We start from the raw sequence: 19,967 nt of genomic DNA on the forward strand, positions 1-19,967 counted from the left end.
ATCATAATTTCCTAAAACCCAAGGTGACATCTTCAGATGGCTCAGTTTGTCTAATCGACAGTCCAAATACCATATTATTTGGCATGTTTTGTTTGAATTATGACCAATATGAGCTGCTGATTACATTTTCTGTCAATCCTCTAAGAGCACTGAGGTCCTGAGACCCTCTACCGTCCCCACAGCTATCACCGTATCACTTTGTCTATAATATTCAAGTGGATTATTGTACTTTGCACATACATTTGCTTTGATATGTATCATAGGTCATCTTACATCTTACATCACATAGAAAGACAGCAAAAGCTCTCACAGCAAAGGAGTTTGTGGTTTCATCTTTCTCTTAAAAACTCCATCAATCTGCCATTTCTCTCTGTGCACAGATCAGAGCTCCACATGAACCACAGGCTGGAAAAACAAACCCTCAGCGCACAGTTTTGTGCATGAGGAAATATTCACGTGCAATTCACCGTCTGGCTGCTCATGGGACCTGACACTTGAGCCCACCAGCACTGGATGAGAGGATTCACACGTTGTCAATAAAATGGCACCGAGTGAACCCTGCCAAGTGAGGATGCTCTGTGAGTCATTAGAAACAGGGACAGTGAGAGGATGTGTCTGGTCTGCTTTTAAAGGCTTTCATTCAGAGCAAAACAGGTGAAAGGAACAGATCCAGCACAGTGACAGAGCAGTACATGACCAGAGTATTAGTCTACAGGCTGTTCACAACCACCCCTGAGGTGCTCAGAGCAAATGAGCAAACTGTCCAGCTCCACATCATCAACCAGACTCGGTTCAAATGTCTGCACATTTAAGAGCTTCCCATCACAAATCACCAACACCCACATCTGCAGCCGAGGCAGTCTGGATCAGTGTCGGTACCGCTGAGCCCGAACACGGCAGCACAATGACAACAGGACTCCGGGGAGCACAGAGGCAGCAGCTGGCCCCGGTGCAGCAGCGTTACAACACAGCTCCATCTGCACCGCGAGCCGAGGCTGTCCGGCAGGAGCACGGTCCCTTTGTGCTCAGGTGGGTCCGCTCCCCCCGCACGGACGGACGGACGGACGGACGGACCTCAGGGTGGATGGACGAGCACAAGCGGGAGCAGCAGCCACCGTAAGCACCGCCTCGGCTCGGTCATGCAGTATTGATGAAGCAGGAAGGGAAGAGGAGCCTGCTGCTCCTCACTGAAGCCCGTTATTATCGCTGCCTCCGCCAACTTGAGCCCTTCGGCTTGTTTGGAAACTCTTACCTCCTCCGCGGGCTCTCGCCTGGTCGCCGTCCGGGTCTCTGGCGGGTCTCGGTGCGTATTTTTCGGTGTGCGGGACTCCGGTGGGTGCTGGTGCTGATGTTGAGCCGTGTCTTCAGTCCCTCCTCTTCAGCGTAAGCTAGCCCGCTGCCTCCGCTCGGCTTGTGGTGCTGAAGTGGACAGCGCACAGAGATCTGGGAACAAAAAAAAAAAAACCCTCACACTGCGCTTCCCTGGCGCCGCCTGCAGCACAGCGCCCCCTGCAGGCCCGGAGGAGCGGCCGCAGCCCGGGGAGGCGTGGAGCCAAGAGCCAAGAGCACTGGGAGAGCGCCACCTAGCGCGGGGGCTCCCCCGGTGTTTCTCTGGATAACTGGCCTCACCGGCAGCAGTGCCATGCGGGGGTCAGGCCATGAAATGAATGATGGCTGGATTCCATTCAGCTGCTTCAGTCTCAGGGCCCTGGTCCTGTGTGTGCTGGCTCACCGGGACACTCGGATAGAACAGAGCCACCGTTCACATACATGCAGTGTGTTAGTGAGGTGTAGTGTAGCTTGGGTGAAGACGCTGTGTTGGTAAATCATGACAGTCATCAGTCCATTTTGATCCAACTCTTTAGTTCAAAGGGGACACAGGTCACATTTTAGTCCTGCAAACCCACAGACTGAAGTAACTGTCCTGTCACAGTCCGACAGGAACCGTTGATACACTCAACTTCAGTTTTTCTTTCATTTAGCTGTGGCCCCTCTGGACCCACGGTGGTTTCACACACTTTGAGACCCACTAAACTTAATATCTCATTAATATCTATTGATTTTCTTTAATGTTTTCCAACGGGGTGAAAATCCCAATACAGCGTTAGACAAAGGAGCGGCGCAGTAAGACATGCTGTATATTACACTCAGTAAATGTCCTTAATTGAAGAATATAATGCAGATGCCAACTGATGTTAACAAACAAATTTACCATCAGCAAAGAAAATCAACCAGTTAGTTATGAATTAATTACAAATGTATATTACAAGTGTGTTACACCTTCATGAGAATCTAAACACAGATCTCATGTAGGTCATGTGATTTCCGGCTGTAGTGGGATCCATTCTCGCTGCAGCTGGTGAGCTTTATTGGAATGTGATTATGCATTATTAAGAGTGGCAGAGCTGAGTGTTGAGTCTCCCGTACATCGCGGTGGATTGCAGTTAAGCTTCCACCGAGTCTGTCCTTCACGGTCACATGGTGTGTATGTTGTCCCGGGCGGCGGGCTGGACGGAGTGGTCCGGGGCGGCAGCGGGGTCGCCCTGGGTGACAGCGAGGGTGGCCTGCTCCGGCAGCAGGCTGGGGTCAGTCAGGATGGCCGTGGTGGTGCTCAGGAGACGGAGTGAACTCAGAACCACTGAGGGGGCACGCAGAGAAACACACATTATGGCTGATGTGACAGCAAACATACGGAATAAGGCTGTCGATCTGGACTGAGGAGCCACTTGTGCTGGACTCACTGGGTCTCAGGGCCGGCAGGGCGCAGTGTTGGTCCAGCCAGGACAGAGTGGATCGACACAGGTCCTCCACACTAGCAGTGGACACCATCCCATTGTAGGACTCGAACAGCGGCTCAATAATGATACTGAACTGACGCTGAGTTGAGGAAGAGAAGTCTGGCTCATTTAAATGTGACACACAGTTCAGGGACGTTCTTCAACTGTCTTGTTGCCGTAACGCTGCTGAACTGATAGTATGTATTACACACTGACTCAGATGGTGTTCATAGTATACAGTTCTTCATAGTGTTTAATGGCTGGTGGTGTTTATCGCTTCCTTGTGGTCAACAAATCCCAAAAAAGGAACAAAATCAACAGTGTGTTCATCGATACTTTCTGACTTTCAGGTTCAGCTCATCAAGACATGGTTTCTGGCTCAGCAGCTTCCTGTATGTAGCAGATGTTACTCCAACAGGAGCAAATTGGAGTAACATTTTTGGGGACTATTTTCAGATGCGGATGAATCCACAGCAGGTGTTCTAGTGAGTCTTTACAGCAGCAGGTCTGTGTGTTTGATCAGCTAAAACATAAACTACAGCTTGTGTGTTCACTGTAGAACAGGAACATGTCAAACAGTGCAACACTGATGTGCTCTGAACTGTTGTTGAAACAATGGAGCTCTATGGCACACAGGGAAAGGATATATCAGGCTTGAAAAACTGTGGTTTAAAAATGGTTATTTCAGTGGTATCTCATTGTTTTGGAAGCGGCACTAAACTAGTGGGTGACAGAGACGTAAATGTATTCTCTCTGTTGAACAGCGCGGTCTGTGGGGAGGCTGGGACATTAGCAGCCGAACACACGGCAAATGTTCCTATTTTGACTTCATGTAAAGAGAAAAGATCCTCTTCGCTTTGTTTTCAGAAAAATGCACAATCCCTTGAGGAACCACAGAAAGCACCTCAACAGTGATGGAAAGAAAACACTCCCAAGGTGTTTTTGTGCAGCACACAAAGATGCTAAAAGCGTTAGCTAAGCTGCTCGTCTTGCCTGCAGCAGTAACATATTAGGTGATCATCAAGAGTTATGGAGTAATATTACTATGGTTTTTATGCAACTGGCATTTGCACCTCACAGACATTTGTATTGTATGTGCCTGATTACACTGAGATGTGAACAGTGGGCATCATATAAATTAAAATCCCATAATGAAATCTGCACCAGGATTTGGTCACCTACCACATGTACTGTTAAAAAACACTGTATCACTGTGACTCTGTCTCCTTCCAGACGGGCACAACGTTTGCTGCGATTAGTTCATTTGGATTCAAAGAGGAACATTTGGGGAACAAAACTAAATTTGAGATTGCTCCAAAGTCTGAAGAAGCCAGTTGATGCTGCAGCCAACTGCTGCAAATAACTGAAACAGAAGCCCCTCACGCGGGAATAGATGGGTACATTTAGTACGCAACAAAGGATTATATTCTTTGTGCAGAGTAAGTAGGTTTTATAAACTGTGTTTGTGGCAGAGTGGTGTTGTAATTAACCCTTGGCAGATTTACCCTCATAAGGATACGATCCAGAACTTCCAGTTTTGCAGCGTCTGCACCTGGACGTACTCTCTGAACTTCTGCCTCATGTGGTCGAAGCGCTGCCGTGTGATGGGAACACCGGTGGCTGGTAGCTGCTGCTGGCACGCACTGCATCAAGAGACACGAGGGTGTGCTTTCAAAGGAAGGCCTCACAACTTGTCTGTCTTAAAACAATGGTCGGGTGGCCATATGGACCCTGAAACAGGTCTTGTGTTCTGTAATCATCTTTACTTATTATACTGGCCATACATAAAGAGATAATGCACTGAAGTGATGGGGAACACATCCTTCAAATGACATCAAAATATCACACTGACATAATAATAAACCTAAATATATTCATCTAATCCTAGTGGACACACACACACACACACACACACACACACACACACACACACACACACACACACACACACACACACACACACACACACACACACACACACACACACACACACACACACACACACACACACACACACACACACACACACAGGAGACTTACCCTAACCATAACCATACCAAACCTAATCCTAACCAGTTCCTTTACTACTAACCCAAAAATTGGCATTTTACAAGTTGGGGACATGGCTTCTGTCCCAGGCCACCCCCAGTCTTCAGTCTTAACATGTATGTGTCTGACAGTGATTTAAAGGAGCAGGTCGTAGGATTTAGCAGCATCTAGTGGTGACATTGCAGACTGCAACTAACTAAACACCCCTCAACTCACCCCTCCCTTCGGTGAGACTTCTGTGGCTGATGGATTCACGCTCCCTTGTTTTTTCTTGTGCTAAATAATAAGTATGATCCCCTGATGACAGCACAACACTTCTTTCATTTACTTAAAACATGAACAGCCCTTGTTTGTCCGTTCTGGGCTACTGTAGAGACATGGTGATGTGCACTAGGACCTGCCCCTATGTAGACATACATATTGAAAGGACTCATTCTGAGGTAATGAAAACACAACATTTCGTAGCTTGGGGTGATTATACACTATTGAAAACATAATTACAAATGCTGTATCCCGTTCCTGCTCATAGATCCCTAAATCCTACGCGCTGAACCTCATACCCACACACGCACGCAGAAGTTAAGCCTAGCTAAAGGTCCTACTTGATAGCCGAGTTCAGGAGCTGAATCTCCTCCCTGAGTCTCTGAGCCTCCTCGTGCAGCTGCGCCCTCTCCTGCTGCATCTTACTGATATACTCGGCCGTCTTCTGCAGCGTGGTGGCTTTGCTGATCTGTGCCAGCAGACAGAGGGATTACATGTCAGCAATTCACCACAGTTAATCACAACTACTCAACATTACTGCCTTCATAAATAAATAATGCTTCCTTCCTGCATTCACATCTCATATAGCTTTCCAGTCAAACTGTGCATCAGCCCATCTCTTAGTCGACGCTCTCCGCCCCCACCTTCCAGCACATCTTTTCACAGTACCTTTATGCTTGGCTGAGAGCTGAGTGTTGTCACAAGATTATGTAAAGTGTCAAAACCCAGCTTGATGTTGAAACGTCTCTTCTGCTCTGCCGAGATGTGAGTTATCCTCCTGGTCTCTGTTTGCTGAAGGGAGCACAGCATGGAAACATACACCTTCACACCCAGAGTCACGAACTGAGCCAACAATCAGCTTCCTGTATTCACTCAACAGGAGCTTGATGTTTTTTTACATTTAACAAAATGACTGGATGCCATGCTGTGCTGGATGGAAGCACAGATGAGATGCGGCAGTGTGTCCTACCTTACTTGATTCTATCTTTCCATGTCCTGAGAAGCCTGAGTGTGAGGATTCGGGGTTGGAAGCTTTCTCTAAAGGGTTTGGTGGCGACGTTTGGCCTGGAAGTCCCGTAAAATTCACTACAAGAAACACAGATAACAACATTTAGCCATTCTAGTTTCTAGCGTATCTAACTAGCGTATCTCTAGTGGTTCCCAACCATGTGGCTTGCAACAGAAAAGACACTAAGGAGCCACAAATCCATCAAGGGTACATGATTCATCTGGTGTCTGTGTTCTCATCACTAGACTTCTTAGCATGTCATTGTCCCCAGTGTGTGAACATTTTATCACTGATCATTTTAAAAAAGACACAATCCTCGTGTGCACCTGAAAAACACGAGACACTGTTCCACGTTGAAGCTGTGCACGCCGTACCTGATAGGCTGCTCCTGTCCACGGCGTAGAGCTGGACAGGTGATAGCTTCTCAGTCTTGGGAATGAGGAGGGTCGTGCCGGTGTGCGTGGAGCCGTGGGTGAGCAGGGCAGACACCGCCGAGCCCCTGGAGGTGCTGGCGTGGGGTCCGCTGTGACCCAGGGTGGCTCTCTGGCTGTGCAGAGGTGTCACCACTGGGATCCCAGCAGGCCAGCCAGCTCCATGCTGCAGCTGCGAAGAAGCTCCTGCAACATGTGTGCTGCTGCTGCTTGACTGCTAAACAACACACAGTCTCTAGTTAGAAGGGCCTGTTTAAACAGGTTTGGGTTTTTTACACTTATAGACACTTATATAATCATATATATATATATATATATGTGTGATTATGAAATCAAATACACACATATCGAACACACTGTTGCTCAACAGATACTTTGGTTTTTTTAGGTTTAGTTGTAAAAACATCAACACTTTTTTTATGGGTTTTTAAGTCTTTTCATGATCGTCTTCCGTTCCGTTCTGGTTAGTGTTTTACAGTGCAGTGTGTTCTTTAGCTCTCACTGAGTCTTTATTTCCTCATTGTCCCACAGACGTCGCTGCTCTGTGTGTGAAAAAGACAACTGCAAAATCAATTCTTTTTTTCCTTTCAAAGCATTGTTTTCTTCTGACCTCATCTAAAACCTAATTTAAAGGAAAGTATTGGATTGATAAGCGTTCCCTTTGCCTCAAACTGGGCCTGCACATTTGAAGGGCTCATATAGAAGTGTGCTGTGTATCTTCTATGGTGGACACCGGAAACACGCTGCCGTCATTTGTTTTTTCATTTTGGTTTGGAAATTGGTAATGGGATTACAAAACTGTAATAAAGGATGCTTGAATAGTAGATCCAAAGGCTGTTAATGTTTTATATCAGACACAATCTAGACAAAAGGTTCTGCTTTTAAATGAAACAGTTCATTTTGTAGACACTGTAGTACGTGCTGTTTTTACATTTTGGTTTTCAGACAGAGCCAGTCTTAATGCTAAGCTAAGCCAACAGGCTGCTGGCTATAGCTTCACTTTTAGCATACAAATGTGAGAATGGTGTCAATTCTCTCATCTAACACTTGGCAAGAAAGTAAATTAGAGTAGTTTCCTTAAGTTGAACATGTTTGTTGTTGAGCTGCAGAGCCGAGCAGCTCTCAACACAAAAGGACACTGCTGTTTTGAAACTAAAGGACAAGCTCACCGAGGAGCAGGGAGATGATGACCCCTGACCTTTGGTTGTCACTACAGTAGTTTCAAATCCTAGTGATGGCTTCCCTGGAAACACAGAAACCAATAGTTAGTTCTGTGGTGTCTGAAACATGGTCCCACTCATTTCTTTTCGGTTTAACAATTGTTGTTAATTAAAGAGTGAAGAACTGACTCACGTTCACAGGCGACGGAGGAGAGCAGCTTAGCCAGGCAGCTGGTGGGTGTGGGTGCAGTAGACGGGGGCCCAGACAGAGCTAAAGGGGGACCAGCTGTCCTCGCTCCTCCGGTCTTTTGCTTGTGCTTCCCTCTGACCCCTGTAACGAGCACCTGCTCCGGGACTGAGAAGCAGTGGGCCGCGGTGACAGAGGGCAGCGCGGCGTGGACCGGGTTAGACACCGTAGCCGGGTAACTGAGAGAGTGGCAGGGGGTCTGGGTGTACGTGTCTCCAGTGTGAGGGCAGACGTGAGCCTGGTGCGCAGAGCCCTGGGCCCCCATGGTGGAGGCGGTGTGAGTGATGACAGTGGGGGTCACGCTGGTCGTCGTGTAGTAACCAAACTTGTGGCATGGCAGAGGGTACAAAAAGGGAATGCTGGCAGAGGCCGGCTGCTCGACGCTGCTGGTGTACGCCAGAGAAACGGGTGGATCGGAGTATGGATGGTGTCCATACGGCACGGCGCCCGATATGATGCTAGACGTGTGGTATTCACCACATCCCTGGTCCGGCCTGGTCTGGTCTGGCCTGGTACTGGATGAGGAGGGCTGAGGCAAACTGTCAGATGACAGACTGGGCTGGAAAAGACAGAGGAGGCCTGTTTTACTGATGAAACAACAGTTGCTAATGAAACATTCCCGCAGCACATCTGACAAGCTCGAGGAGCTGTTTACAGCAGCCGTACCTGAGCCAGCGGGGTGTCGATGAGCAGCTGAGGAGATGTTACCACGGGGGAGGGAACAGGAGCGAAATCTGTGCTGGATGAGCTATCAAAATACCCACAGTCAGCAAAGCCTGTCTGCTCAGTGGGCTGGCCCCGGTAATTCAGAAAGATATCTGAACAAAACCACACACAAACACAGTTAATCAGACTGTCAGGTGTAATGAAACTCTGAGCGCTGAAACAGCTGCAGCGATAGAAATGATTTCTCTGCTTGAGGCTGTGAGAACAACGAATCCTGTTTCCTTCAAAACTCTCCAAATTTCATATTCCCTCTAAGATTCACTGAAAAATCAAGCTTTCCCAACACAGCATATGCTGTCACCTCAGTCCACATGCACTACTGGAACAGCTTCTCCTCTTTTCTTTTCTTGTCAGGAGAAGCTGTGGATAAGAAGGTGGCGTAGATGCAGTTAGGACCAGAGGTGAAAGTGGGATTTGTAATCTGTAAGAGTCTAAACTCTGCATATCACACATTGCCAACTTGTTCCGCTAATCAGTGAAATGAAACATGTTGACTGTGGCTATTAGTTCAAGTTAGTTAAACACTAATATGATCAGATGTGCAAGCACAGAACAACCAGGCTACAGGCTATAAACATTACAAATACAAAGCCAGAGAAAACTAATGTATCGTACTTTAACCCACAATATCTTGATGTTAGTTGTTTACTTGGGCATAACTCAGCCCTAATGACTGTAATCTACTGCATGGTCACACCCAGGAGTCTTTTATAACAAACAGTAAAAGTGAAATGTCTTTGCTGTAGTCCATTAAAATGGTGGATCTGTCCTGCACAGCTGAGCTCTAATGAAAATACAACATTGTAATAAAAAGGATGCTTGAATATTAGATTCAAAGGCTGTTAATGTTTATATCAAACCTAATCTGGACAAAAGGTTCAGCTTTTAAATGAATGTTTGTAGATAATTCAGTATGTCCACCGCACACTTAAGATGCTTCCATTCTTTAAGAGATGTGGCTGAATGCAGTCTGAAATATAAAAATAATATATGATCTCAGATCAGTTTTATATTACAGGCAAGGCTTCATTTCAGAAAACAGACACACAGAGCTAAAACATCAAACATCCAAAAGGTTGCAGAGCTCTTTGTACGTGATGGTTGTTTGCTTCGTATCTGCCAGGTCACACAGTTTTGGAGGCACGTTATCGTCTGACTAAGACATGTTGTGGTTAATAACAGACTCTTCACATCTGACGTTACTGAACTCAAACCAACTTGTGGAGACAAATATTAAATCACTCAGCTTTTTGGAGCTGCTCGGCCATGATTAACACGAACGATACACGCTCTGTAGACACAAGGCCCATCTACATACATACTAGTGTGTGTGTGTGTGTGTGTTTTCATCTCAGTGAGGACAAACTACTGCCTCCATCTGCATTTCCATTCAAGACAAGCATTCTGCATTGAAATGAAACTCATAGCTGTGCTGCACTGACAGACACTCACCAGCTCCCTGGACCTTGTGACCCAGAGACAGGCAGACAGCTGATCCCTGAGGACCCTGCCAGTGCTGTGAGAACAACACACACATTACAGCAGCAGGCAGCAGGTTGTCTCTGGGTTACAAAGGCCTGACTTGTAGCTACAGGGCTGCTGGATTGCTTCACTGAAAGTAACACAAGGGGCATAAAACCACATCTATTGTGCCTCTGAGCAAGTGACTTTACTCCAACCTGTCCCCCCCCCCACTGTCTGCAGCTCTTCAGCTCCCTGTCTTCCTGCACGCTTGCTGTCTGCTCTGATGAAACCTGCCTCTCACACTCTAAGGGTCACATCATTGTGATGTGTTCACTTATAAAGAAAGATTCATGTTGCACCAAAAAGTATTTCAGATTTTCTTTAAACCTGGATTTGACTTTACTTTGAAGTTTACTTAAACATACATTAGTTAATGTTGTGGCCGCTTGGGGGCAGCAGAACAAGCTGTAAACACTAAACAACGCTAACTTGTCCTCATCTTTAAGGTGCCCCGTGGAGTTTTTGACCTCCAACAGCACAATGAATGTAAATGGAATAGTCACTCTTTTAGCTCTATTTTTGGTCTCCACCAACCCCTGATGAAAATATTTGTCTCTTTAGCAGCACTGATGACAGCAGTGAGAGGGAACCAAAACAATGTGCTGAGAAAAAACTTGCTTGGTCCATAGTTATCATAAAACTATTGATTATAGCTGTTAATTTATGATCATAGTTACGGTACGTTTATTTGGTTTAAACCAAATACCTCAGAGGAATACAACAACACTTTAATCTTTAATCTTCTTCAGGACTTGAAACAGAGGTCATCAGAGGTCATATTTTTGGAGAAGGATATTCCACCATCTCCCAGCCCATCCCTTTATTTAGCCTCATAGGTGGTGCCAGAACACAGAGGCTGTGGCTAAATACATCCTCTTCCACTTCCCCATTCTCCCAGCTCAACTCAGCCTGTGGCTGCCCTTTAACCTCTGAGAGCCAAACAATATACTGCAGACACAGCACATAGATAAAGGAGTGTCACACATTTCAAGTCATTCACAGACATTCACATCCAACGACTCGACACTCAAACACTAGAACACGACCTTTTATTGGGATCGTCTTCGCTGCGTGTCTGTCTGGGGAGTGTCTGGAGTTGTGGCTTGTTTTGTCGGAAATTAAGATATTTAACTTTCAGTCTCACAACTGACATGAAAATCTGGTTAAATCAGAATCAGTCCAGACATTTTCCATCATATATCAAATATATTTTTCTGCACCGAATCAAGAAAACGGGTACCGCAGTGTCATCGAATAATTAACTATGGAGGACAAGAACTGTGTACGCTGCATCGATACTCAAGCAAAGTCAAGGGGGATTATTGATCTGCTGCCATTCAATGACAGCATGTGAAGATCCCACAGGCAGGCAGACAGACAGACAGGCGGGTAAGAAGTACCTGGTATATCCATGAAATCGTCCAGGTTGGGCTGCAGTGGAGTCAGGCCTGGCTGGATTATATCAGCATTGCCTGTGTACGCTGAGGAGGAAGAGAACATAATATCAGGCATGAGAGCGAGAGAGGAGACGTGAGTGCGTCTGTCTCACTGTGGTGTTTTGAAAGGTCTTCTTTCATCATAGTGAATTTCCTTATTTGCAGGGTGGGTTTCTTTGGCCGATTTGCTGACCCATGTGACCATCAGATGCACCCGGTAACAAAACTGTGGAAGTGGCACAAAACATTTAAGCTCCTGAGAAAGTATTTTTCCCTAACGGTGAAGTAATAGTTGGATTAGAAGATCAATACCATTCTAGTATCTGTCCATTCAACCTAAACAGCCTAACATAGAGTCCAGAACAGACCGCGAGCCTCAGATCCCCTCACAGCAGCTCTAAAGCTTACTAATTAACACAGTACATCTCATTTGTTTGATCCATACAAAAACAGAGGCACAAAAATGACCAAGAAACAGTCCTGCACATACTGTGACTCCCAGTAAAACCACAAACTGTCAGTTTTACTCTTTGGTTTGTGTACAAAACCTACAAAAGATGAACAATGTGTTGTTCAAAGGTGCACATATTTTCACTCACACTAAAACTTAGAGTGTCTGGACTTCCACATCTCACAATATCACATGATAACAAACATAACATGCAGCTAATCTGTCCTCTAGGCTCCTGTTGGTGGCAGACATGGCAGGGAGCTACGTTGACGAGTTTAGACAGTTATTAGATAACAAAAATGAAAATAAAGGAATGTATTTTCATCCACAATGTAATCATGCCATGCAATTGAGACAGATTGGAGACTAGAGCAAAGTCACAGCTGAAAGTCGCTGGGAAAACGAGTCTGAGTGCTGAGTACTCACTGTCGTGTCGGTCACCGGCCCAGGGGCATGGCTTTTGTGTCATGGTGAACAGAGTGTCGGAGATGTCGGACAGAAGGCAGTCCAGGTCAAACATGTGGGCCTCCGCGGGCACAGCCTCGGGCTCCTGATACATCTGATTGGACCATTTCTCCAGCCTGGCCTGGCAGATCTGACCCTGGAGCACATCGGCCAGAGTTTAAAAACACTTCAGATCAACTTCCCGTGACCCAGCAAGTCAGTCCCCAGAATATCCCAGAGAAGATCCCTGCAAAGATTACTGAAAAGGCAAAGTGATGCATTGATGGCTTCTCTTGGATACGTCCAGAATTTGATGTTATGTGGAAAGAGTGACAAGGACCAAGAAACGCATGTAAACACCTAAAAGCTATACAATAAAACCAAAAATATTATTAATAATTAGCCATGTGCACAATTAGTGGATTCCACTTACCCATAAAAGTACAACAGTGCTAACTCATTAAAATACAATTTCCATCCTCTCACACAAAAACAAGAAGACATAAGCGTGGCAGTGGTATCTCCTCTTCTATCACATCCAGTGTCTAGAAAACCAGACAGAAACATGTAAAGCCACATTTTTCCAAGTGTCCTTTGCCTCTTAAAGCCCAGTTAAAAAACTCACAGAGAATGAAGTCCAGCCTGGTGTTTGCCGTCTGTTTGAGATGCTGTGCTTCCCCCCGATCTCCTTGTTTTTACCCTCTATTTCTAAGTGTGAGGCCAAAATTTATAGGGAAGCCCAGATTGGGCCGGAAATGTGTTTTGATTACGTCTAAGCACACGACATCCCCTCTTATAATTTATTCATTTACTTCTCGATTTGTCTGCTTTGAGGGAGAATGTAAGTGTACAAGTAGAAATGAGGTAAGATTGTTGTGTGCATATGCATCTGTGTGTGTGTGTGTGTGTGTGTGTGTGTGTGTGTGTGTGTGTGTGCATATGCATCTGTGTGTGTGTGTGTGTGTGTGTGTGTGTGTGTGTAGTGCATGATGAAAAAGCACTTTTGTCATATTGTTCAAAAACACTAGTCCCTTAAAGGTTATCATTATGTCGGCTTTGTTCATTTCTTTATTTTGATGTCTCACCATTTCAATAAGAGCAGCAGCCTTTGTCCCTGACCTAATTCTGGCAGTCACACTCACGTGCGGACAAACAGGAAGACCTGAGGCCTCTGCCAACACACACTGCTGCCGCTGCCTCCGTCTCAGCAAGGAAAAGAATATATGTGCATATGAGATGAGCCCCTCACAATTTCTCACTTCCAACGGGCATTATTTACATCTTTTGAGGGCTTTCAGGCAACTAGGTGGTACATTGTATTCAATGAGGGCGTGATAATGAGGGGAGATGAGCAGAGATGAAGTGAGATGATATCTATCTGTGTATCTATCCATCCATGCTAATATACTCACAGGGACAATGCTACCATGCTGATGTTTGGCAGGTAATATTCACCAGGTTCACCAGTCTGCATGCTAACATTTGCTAATTGGTGCCGTGTTTACTGTTAGTTTTGCTATTTGTATTTGGCCATAAACTAAAGTGCCTGAAATACTGACATGCTGCCCTGATGGTGGCACTAAAGGAAAGTCAGTGGATCAACAAAGTCATTAGAATTTATTCTCTGGACACCTTGAACATCTGCACAAAATATTCATGAGTTGCTGAGAGAATTCAGTCTGGACCAAACAGACAGACATCTTATCACACTGCATGGCTGGAAACCAATGGTAAGATTCTATATTCATCAAAGTACAGAGTCTCATAGGTTGTACAGTCCACTTCCCTGCTATTGCCTTTGTTTATGACTTGATTTGGTACCTTGGCAGGCAGCTCCACTGTTAAACAGACGGACTGGCAGTGTGGTGTGCTGTCATAGGTCTGGTCAGAGCAGATAAAGCTACTCTCCCTGCTAGAATCAGACTGATAGAGATGTTATGTGAACACAGCTGAGGCTAAAATCACACAGCCCATTACTTTTTAAATTGGGGCTTTGAGGGCTGAAAACAGTTAGAAACTATATGATCAACAAGTAAAAGCACAAAAACAAGCCCTGGTTTTTACGGAGGTGTTTTCCCCCTCACTGGGTGTAATCTGTGAAGAGAAAGGTGAGATAACACAGCATAAAAACCTTTGACCTTGGTGCTGATAGGTGCCATTTGAAGTGCCGCACAGTGCATGAAGAGTTTGGGCTGCAGGTATTGTCCCTGCAGGGGTCGTAACTTTGACTTTAGTTTAAAAAGTGGGCTTCCAGTGACACAGTGACTCTGAGGGTGAATAAAAACAGGGGATTGGTGCCAAAGGTGAAGGAGGGAATAGTGGATGAGAGACAGCGGCACAGTTGGCACATGTCACATTCTCATGTGAATACTATCATGAATGAGGTGCTTCCCCAGGGTCCCTCCCCCCCTCCTCTCTCCCACCTCTCCCCCTTCCCTCCCGATCCTTTGTGTGTTTCTGCCTCTGTGACGTCACCGTCATACTCGCTGCCCCTCCGCTGCTCAGCTTTTACAAAGCTCAGCTGGAAGTAGGTCAGATTTGATTAAATGACATTAAATTCTGTGGCCATTTCTTTTGACTAAGGATAAAGCCTGAAGGGGTCTTAGCAGTATTGTTGCCGCTGACAATCAATATGTGTCAACTGCCTACAAATGCCGGGTCATGACGCAAGTTGTTTTGCACATTGCCATTTTTTTTCCATCCTCTCTTTTCCTCTCTAGTTAACCGAGGGAGGCTGCATCCACGAGCTAAAAATAGGCGCTCGGAGGACTTTGGCGAGCATATGTTGAGCTCAAACTGCATTCAAAGGTAAACAACACACACTCTGGAGCCTGGGTCAATAGGCCACGTTCAGTTTTCAACCTTCCAAAATCAATATTTGACCTTGTTAGTGTTGTTTCAAAACTTATGGAAAGAGGTAAAACATAGAATAATAAGAAAGTGGGAGTTCTGTCATACCTCTTGAAGCATTGATAGAATATCATTCTTCTTTTTCTGAAGCTGCAAAAGAAGAAAAGAGAAAGTTTGATTAGGAAATAATGACGACGCTGACGGCATCTATAATATCAACCACGCTCACCAGATTAACGATGTGCATGCTAACATTTGCTAATTAGCACTAGCACTAACTACAGCTGAAGCTTTTGGGAATTGCATTAGTTTTGCAGGTAGTTGGTGTTAGAAGTGCAAACTGATGATGTCACAACTCATCATGAGGGGACCACGAATGTTTACACCAAATTTCATGGTGATCCATCCAATACCTGGTGGGACATCTCACTCAAGAACACAAGTGTGGACCTTTTGGTTGGAGGAGAAGTCAGGGCATCACCACAGTCACTAGGATATATCATCTGGAAACCATGAACATCTGCGTTTTCACGTGGTAGGTGTGAAGATATTTGTTGTGATGATGTGAAAACTTTGACTCTAACTCTAACTCTAACACTAACACCATCAGCTGAGCTCCAAAGTCATTTGAATGTATCCTCTGGGGACCTTGAAGATTTGCTGTCTAATAATGTCAAGATGTGAACCACAAATGTTAACTTGCTTGTGGCTCTAAAGGAAAAGGACCAGGGGCTCTGAAGTCAGTAGGATTCATATGAAGCATGTGTTCAGTAAAAACGAGCGCTCACCCTCTTCTTATAGTAAATCCTCCACTTGTGATATTCTTTGATCACCACCTCAATCCTTCTCTTCCAGTAGCAGCCCTCTAACACGATCGCCTGTTGACCCACGATCACACACGTGTTCAGCGTCATCAGCGGACAATACAGAAATGAAAGCACAGCAGTGTAAACGGGACTGAGCGGCTGAATTGGATATAAAAAGCTGTGAAAGAAGCCGGCTTGTATTTCCACTCACGGAGACACAAATCACTCACCTCAGGCTTTCGATGTGCGTCGGCCTCTGAGCCCTCCAGTGGTGTGACGAACCCACACACTGGGTTCTTCCTCTTCTCCACATCTAAGCACACAGAGAATCAGAATCAGAATCAGAATCAGAATCAGAATGACTTTAAACAAGAGCAACAAGCCGTCAGATGTCTAGCTGTTTGAACTGACAGAAAACCTTTTCTTTTCTTCTTACTGTGGTGTCTTCTTAATGAACACGGCTAGTAAAAGCTGGTTCCTCTTCCCCGTTGTGTTTAATCCCATACTTGTTCCTGTCTTTTGATTATTTACTAACTATTTGGCAGTGCTGTCCTTCTGCACTGTTAAAGGGGTCTTATGTAGACAGCAGGGAGCACTCACACTGGATGAACCAGGCTCTCCAGATGGCATTGTTCAGACGGATCTTGTCTCTCCACAGCAGCCGCAGGCCCTTAAAAGACTTCCACTTAGGAGAGACTATCTTACCACTGCAAAAAAACACATCCACAATTAGTCTGAAATCCCCAAAACATACAAATCACTCATGGAAAATGGGGACTCATCACGGCACAGTTTTCCCTTCTGTTGACATGACAGAGGGACAGACACACTCGCCAGAAGAAGATGGACTCGGTGGAAAAAGTGAGCAGCCTCATCACTTTAGTCCTGCTGGAAATCTGTCCTGGTTTTGACTAATAGGGCCCAAATCAGCTCATTCACCAGAACGCTGACAGGCTGTTTGCGCTTTGTTCCAGCATCCCTCAGCCCGCTGAGTGCTGAGAAGAGGCCCCCTAATGTGAGGTGCTCAGGGAGTTGCTAGGAAGCCAGGGGGGGTCATTTATTTTCAACATGCTTTTAATGGAGTGACATCGCTACATGTCAGACACAGAAAACAGCAGAGACAGCACAGCACTGGAAAAACCTCCGGACAGAAGAACCCGTTAACACTGCTGGGCACAATAATGTAGGGACAGTTGTTCACGTCCGTCATTACCAGGCTGTGGTCTGCTGGACTGGTTACCATCCCTGGCTGAGGGTTTACTGGGCAGCGATCATCAAACAATACAGACTAACACAACAGGCACAGAGTCACTGGTAGATTAAGACGTCTTCTTTTGTGAAGAGTGAGTCGTCCCTGCAGGAGCAGTGCAGGTCGGTCACTCGGGGGGGGGAAAGAGCATGTGCTACACTGAGATGTCATAAAGAGTGTGTGCAGCATGGGGGGCTTTTTTAGAAACAAGCTGAGGCATCACTCCAGGATCCTCTCTCCTTTCCCTCAGTTACACTGTAATCTCTCCGGCGCTGCCAACTACAATCAAAGTCCACTTTTCAGAGAAGAGTTTCCAAACTGTTGTGCAACAGACTGCAAAAGTCCTCTTCAACACATCCACACACACCAGAGCCAGCCCCCCCACACACCTCCATCTGATATGCATGTGCAGCTCTGCATGTGCATCTTATGGCTCTTAAAGCAGACATAACCCTGAGCTCCAGAGGAGGGGGGGGGGGCAGATTCACTTTTTAAATCATTTGCACTTGTTAATGCTCCTATCCCATCTGACCTGACCCCAGCTGGGTTCACCCCCCTGCTCCCCACTAGAACAGGGACCCACCTGTAGGCCAGGGACATGCAGTCGAACAGGCGGGTCAGAGTGGGGTCGATGCTCAGGCTGCCGGAGCTCAGCGGCCCGTAGCGGTACGTCTGGCACCAGGTCCTGTTCACCGTGTCGAAGTCATATCTGAGGGAGCCTCCGCTCCTCCTCCTGCGGGGCGCCGCGTCGCTGTGGGGCGACGACACCATGAAGTGTCCGCTGTGGATGACCTGGGTGCGGGGGAAGGAGCCCGCCGACGGCCCGCTGCAGCCGGACACCCGGGCGGGTTCCCCCTCCGCCTCCGAGTCCGAGTCCGAGCAGTCCTGCAGCTGGCTGTGTCCGGCCGGAGCCGCCATGGTGCCTTTTCCTTCAGGAGGATACACCCAGCACACAGTGACCTTTCTCCTCAGCTCCTCTTCCTCCTCCTCCTCCTGTTCTCGGTGTCCTCAAAGTGCGTGTCGCCGCCAGCCGTGAGGCCCCTCATGTGTCAGCTGAGGGCCGGCCGTGCCCCCCCTGCAGCGGCCTCAGTGTGTGTCCACTGTTGTGCAACACCTACTATCATTATGTCAACCTCCCACGGTGGTAAAGTCCTCCTCACCACCAATCACTGAGCACGGTAATTATTAATAGACCAATCCTGACGGAAAGATGAAGAGGATGGTTGTTTTTGTCATCATCATCATCATCATCAGGACTTCTCTAACATATTAATAAAGTCATGATTTCACTCTGGACTAGTTGAACTCTCTCTCTCTCTCTGTGGACATTACTTTGTGCCTGAAGGATGAGCGAACCCATTTTCACATGTGTCTTAGAGCAACAGTCACACACTGACAGGCTGAGATCCTCACACTGGTCTCCTGAAGTGATGGAGGACTAAACCCACACTCCTCCTCCTCTGGAAGAAAACCTATTCCAGTGTGTCTGAGCCTAAAGAGGCTTCAGGGACATGAGCAAAGATACACTGACAGGGAGAGGAGGAGGAATTTCATTTGAAAAACCTAATACCTGTTTGTTTATTCTGCCACACTGATTGATTTCAGTTCAGCTTCTTTAAGAAAAAAGTGATTTTTAAGGCTTAGATTTTGTTTTAAGGGTGATTTGGATAATTGGATAACATCGTTTTCCAAAACTTTGATCTCATTTGAATCTCCTTTTGCTTCCATTAGGTTTCTACATGATTTATTTTCAATATGACACACTGACGGTCTGCATTGTATCATCCAGATCTGATTGAGTCTGGAGACGTGCACCAAGTCCCACAAGAGGGACCCAACTATCTATCTGGTGAGGCACGCCTTAAAGGGGCAGTTCGGAGGATTTGCAGTGGGGTTGGATGAGGTGACACAGGAGTTGCTGGTCTACCGCTGCCTCCATCACTTAGTTGGCTTGTGTTCTGGTGTGACTTTAAACGGTTGGTTCCAAAGTGAACTGATGTGTTAGTTCACTGGTGGAGGCAGCGGTAGACCAGCGAGCTCCTGTGTCCTGCACGGTGAAATGAAAGAGGACTGGTCTGTGGTGAGAATATTCTAAAGATAGCATACACTTCACCTGAGATTGATTCTTTTTTTAGGTGGGTCTCTTTTTGCAGCGGCTATAATATATTTCTCAGGAAATACACCCACTGTGGAGAAGCACCTCACACCAGCCAGATTATCCCTTTAGTGCCTCTGGACTTACTGAAGAGCCACCTTGGGCCTGAGAGAGTCCTCTGAGTCTTTGGGAAACAGTGTCTACATGTTGACATGGACATTATATCTGTGCACACATTGGACTCTGACTTCAAAGACAAACTTAGCCTCTTCTTCCTTCACTATATTTACCAAAGATCACCAGAGAAAATGGTGCTAATCGAACATTTAGAGAGGATACTGGTTTGACTTAAGTAGTGAGCATCCATAATCAGAGGCCTAAAACCAGAACTGTAAGTGTGTTCTAATAAACACAGTTTGGCCACTTGTGCATTTGAACACCATCAGTTCAAA

General features: G+C 46.2%; 1 protein-coding gene across 1 annotated transcript; it reads right to left on the reverse strand.

Annotated features, from left to right (window-relative positions):
* Positions 1-1,860: 1,860 nt before the first annotated feature.
* On the reverse strand, positions 1,861-18,780 carry LOC139213318 (carbohydrate-responsive element-binding protein). The gene is made up of 18 exons (XM_070843994.1): positions 18,753-18,780; positions 18,004-18,349; positions 16,772-16,878; positions 16,402-16,484; positions 16,154-16,243; positions 15,474-15,515; positions 12,498-12,672; positions 11,585-11,665; positions 8,601-8,752; positions 7,881-8,493; positions 7,697-7,770; positions 6,471-6,741; positions 6,058-6,173; positions 5,757-5,879; positions 5,429-5,556; positions 4,297-4,420; positions 2,742-2,871; positions 1,861-2,638 (listed from the first exon to the last, which is right to left on the reverse strand). Exons 1-18 carry the CDS (start codon positions 18,778-18,780, stop codon positions 2,475-2,477), a joined length of 2,847 nt encoding a protein of 948 aa, XP_070700095.1. The 3' UTR covers positions 1,861-2,474.
* Positions 18,781-19,967: the final 1,187 nt, after the last annotated feature.

This window comes from Pempheris klunzingeri, chromosome 14, assembly GCF_042242105.1.
Source record: "Pempheris klunzingeri isolate RE-2024b chromosome 14, fPemKlu1.hap1, whole genome shotgun sequence".
Lineage (NCBI taxonomy): Eukaryota > Metazoa > Chordata > Actinopteri > Acropomatiformes > Pempheridae > Pempheris > Pempheris klunzingeri.

Bases quoted from the DNA above. Each gene is read 5' to 3' on its own strand.
- LOC139213318 (XM_070843994.1), bottom strand. From the start codon at position 18,780: ATGGGTTCGCTCATCCTTCAGGCACAAA. The intron at 18,350-18,752 runs GTAATGTCCACA...ATCCTCCTGAAG, and splicing joins GCTCATCCTTCAGGCACAAA to GAAAAGGCACCATGGCGGCT. The intron at 16,879-18,003 runs GTGGGTCCCTGT...GTTTTTTTGCAG, and splicing joins TGCATGTCCCTGGCCTACAG to TGGTAAGATAGTCTCTCCTA.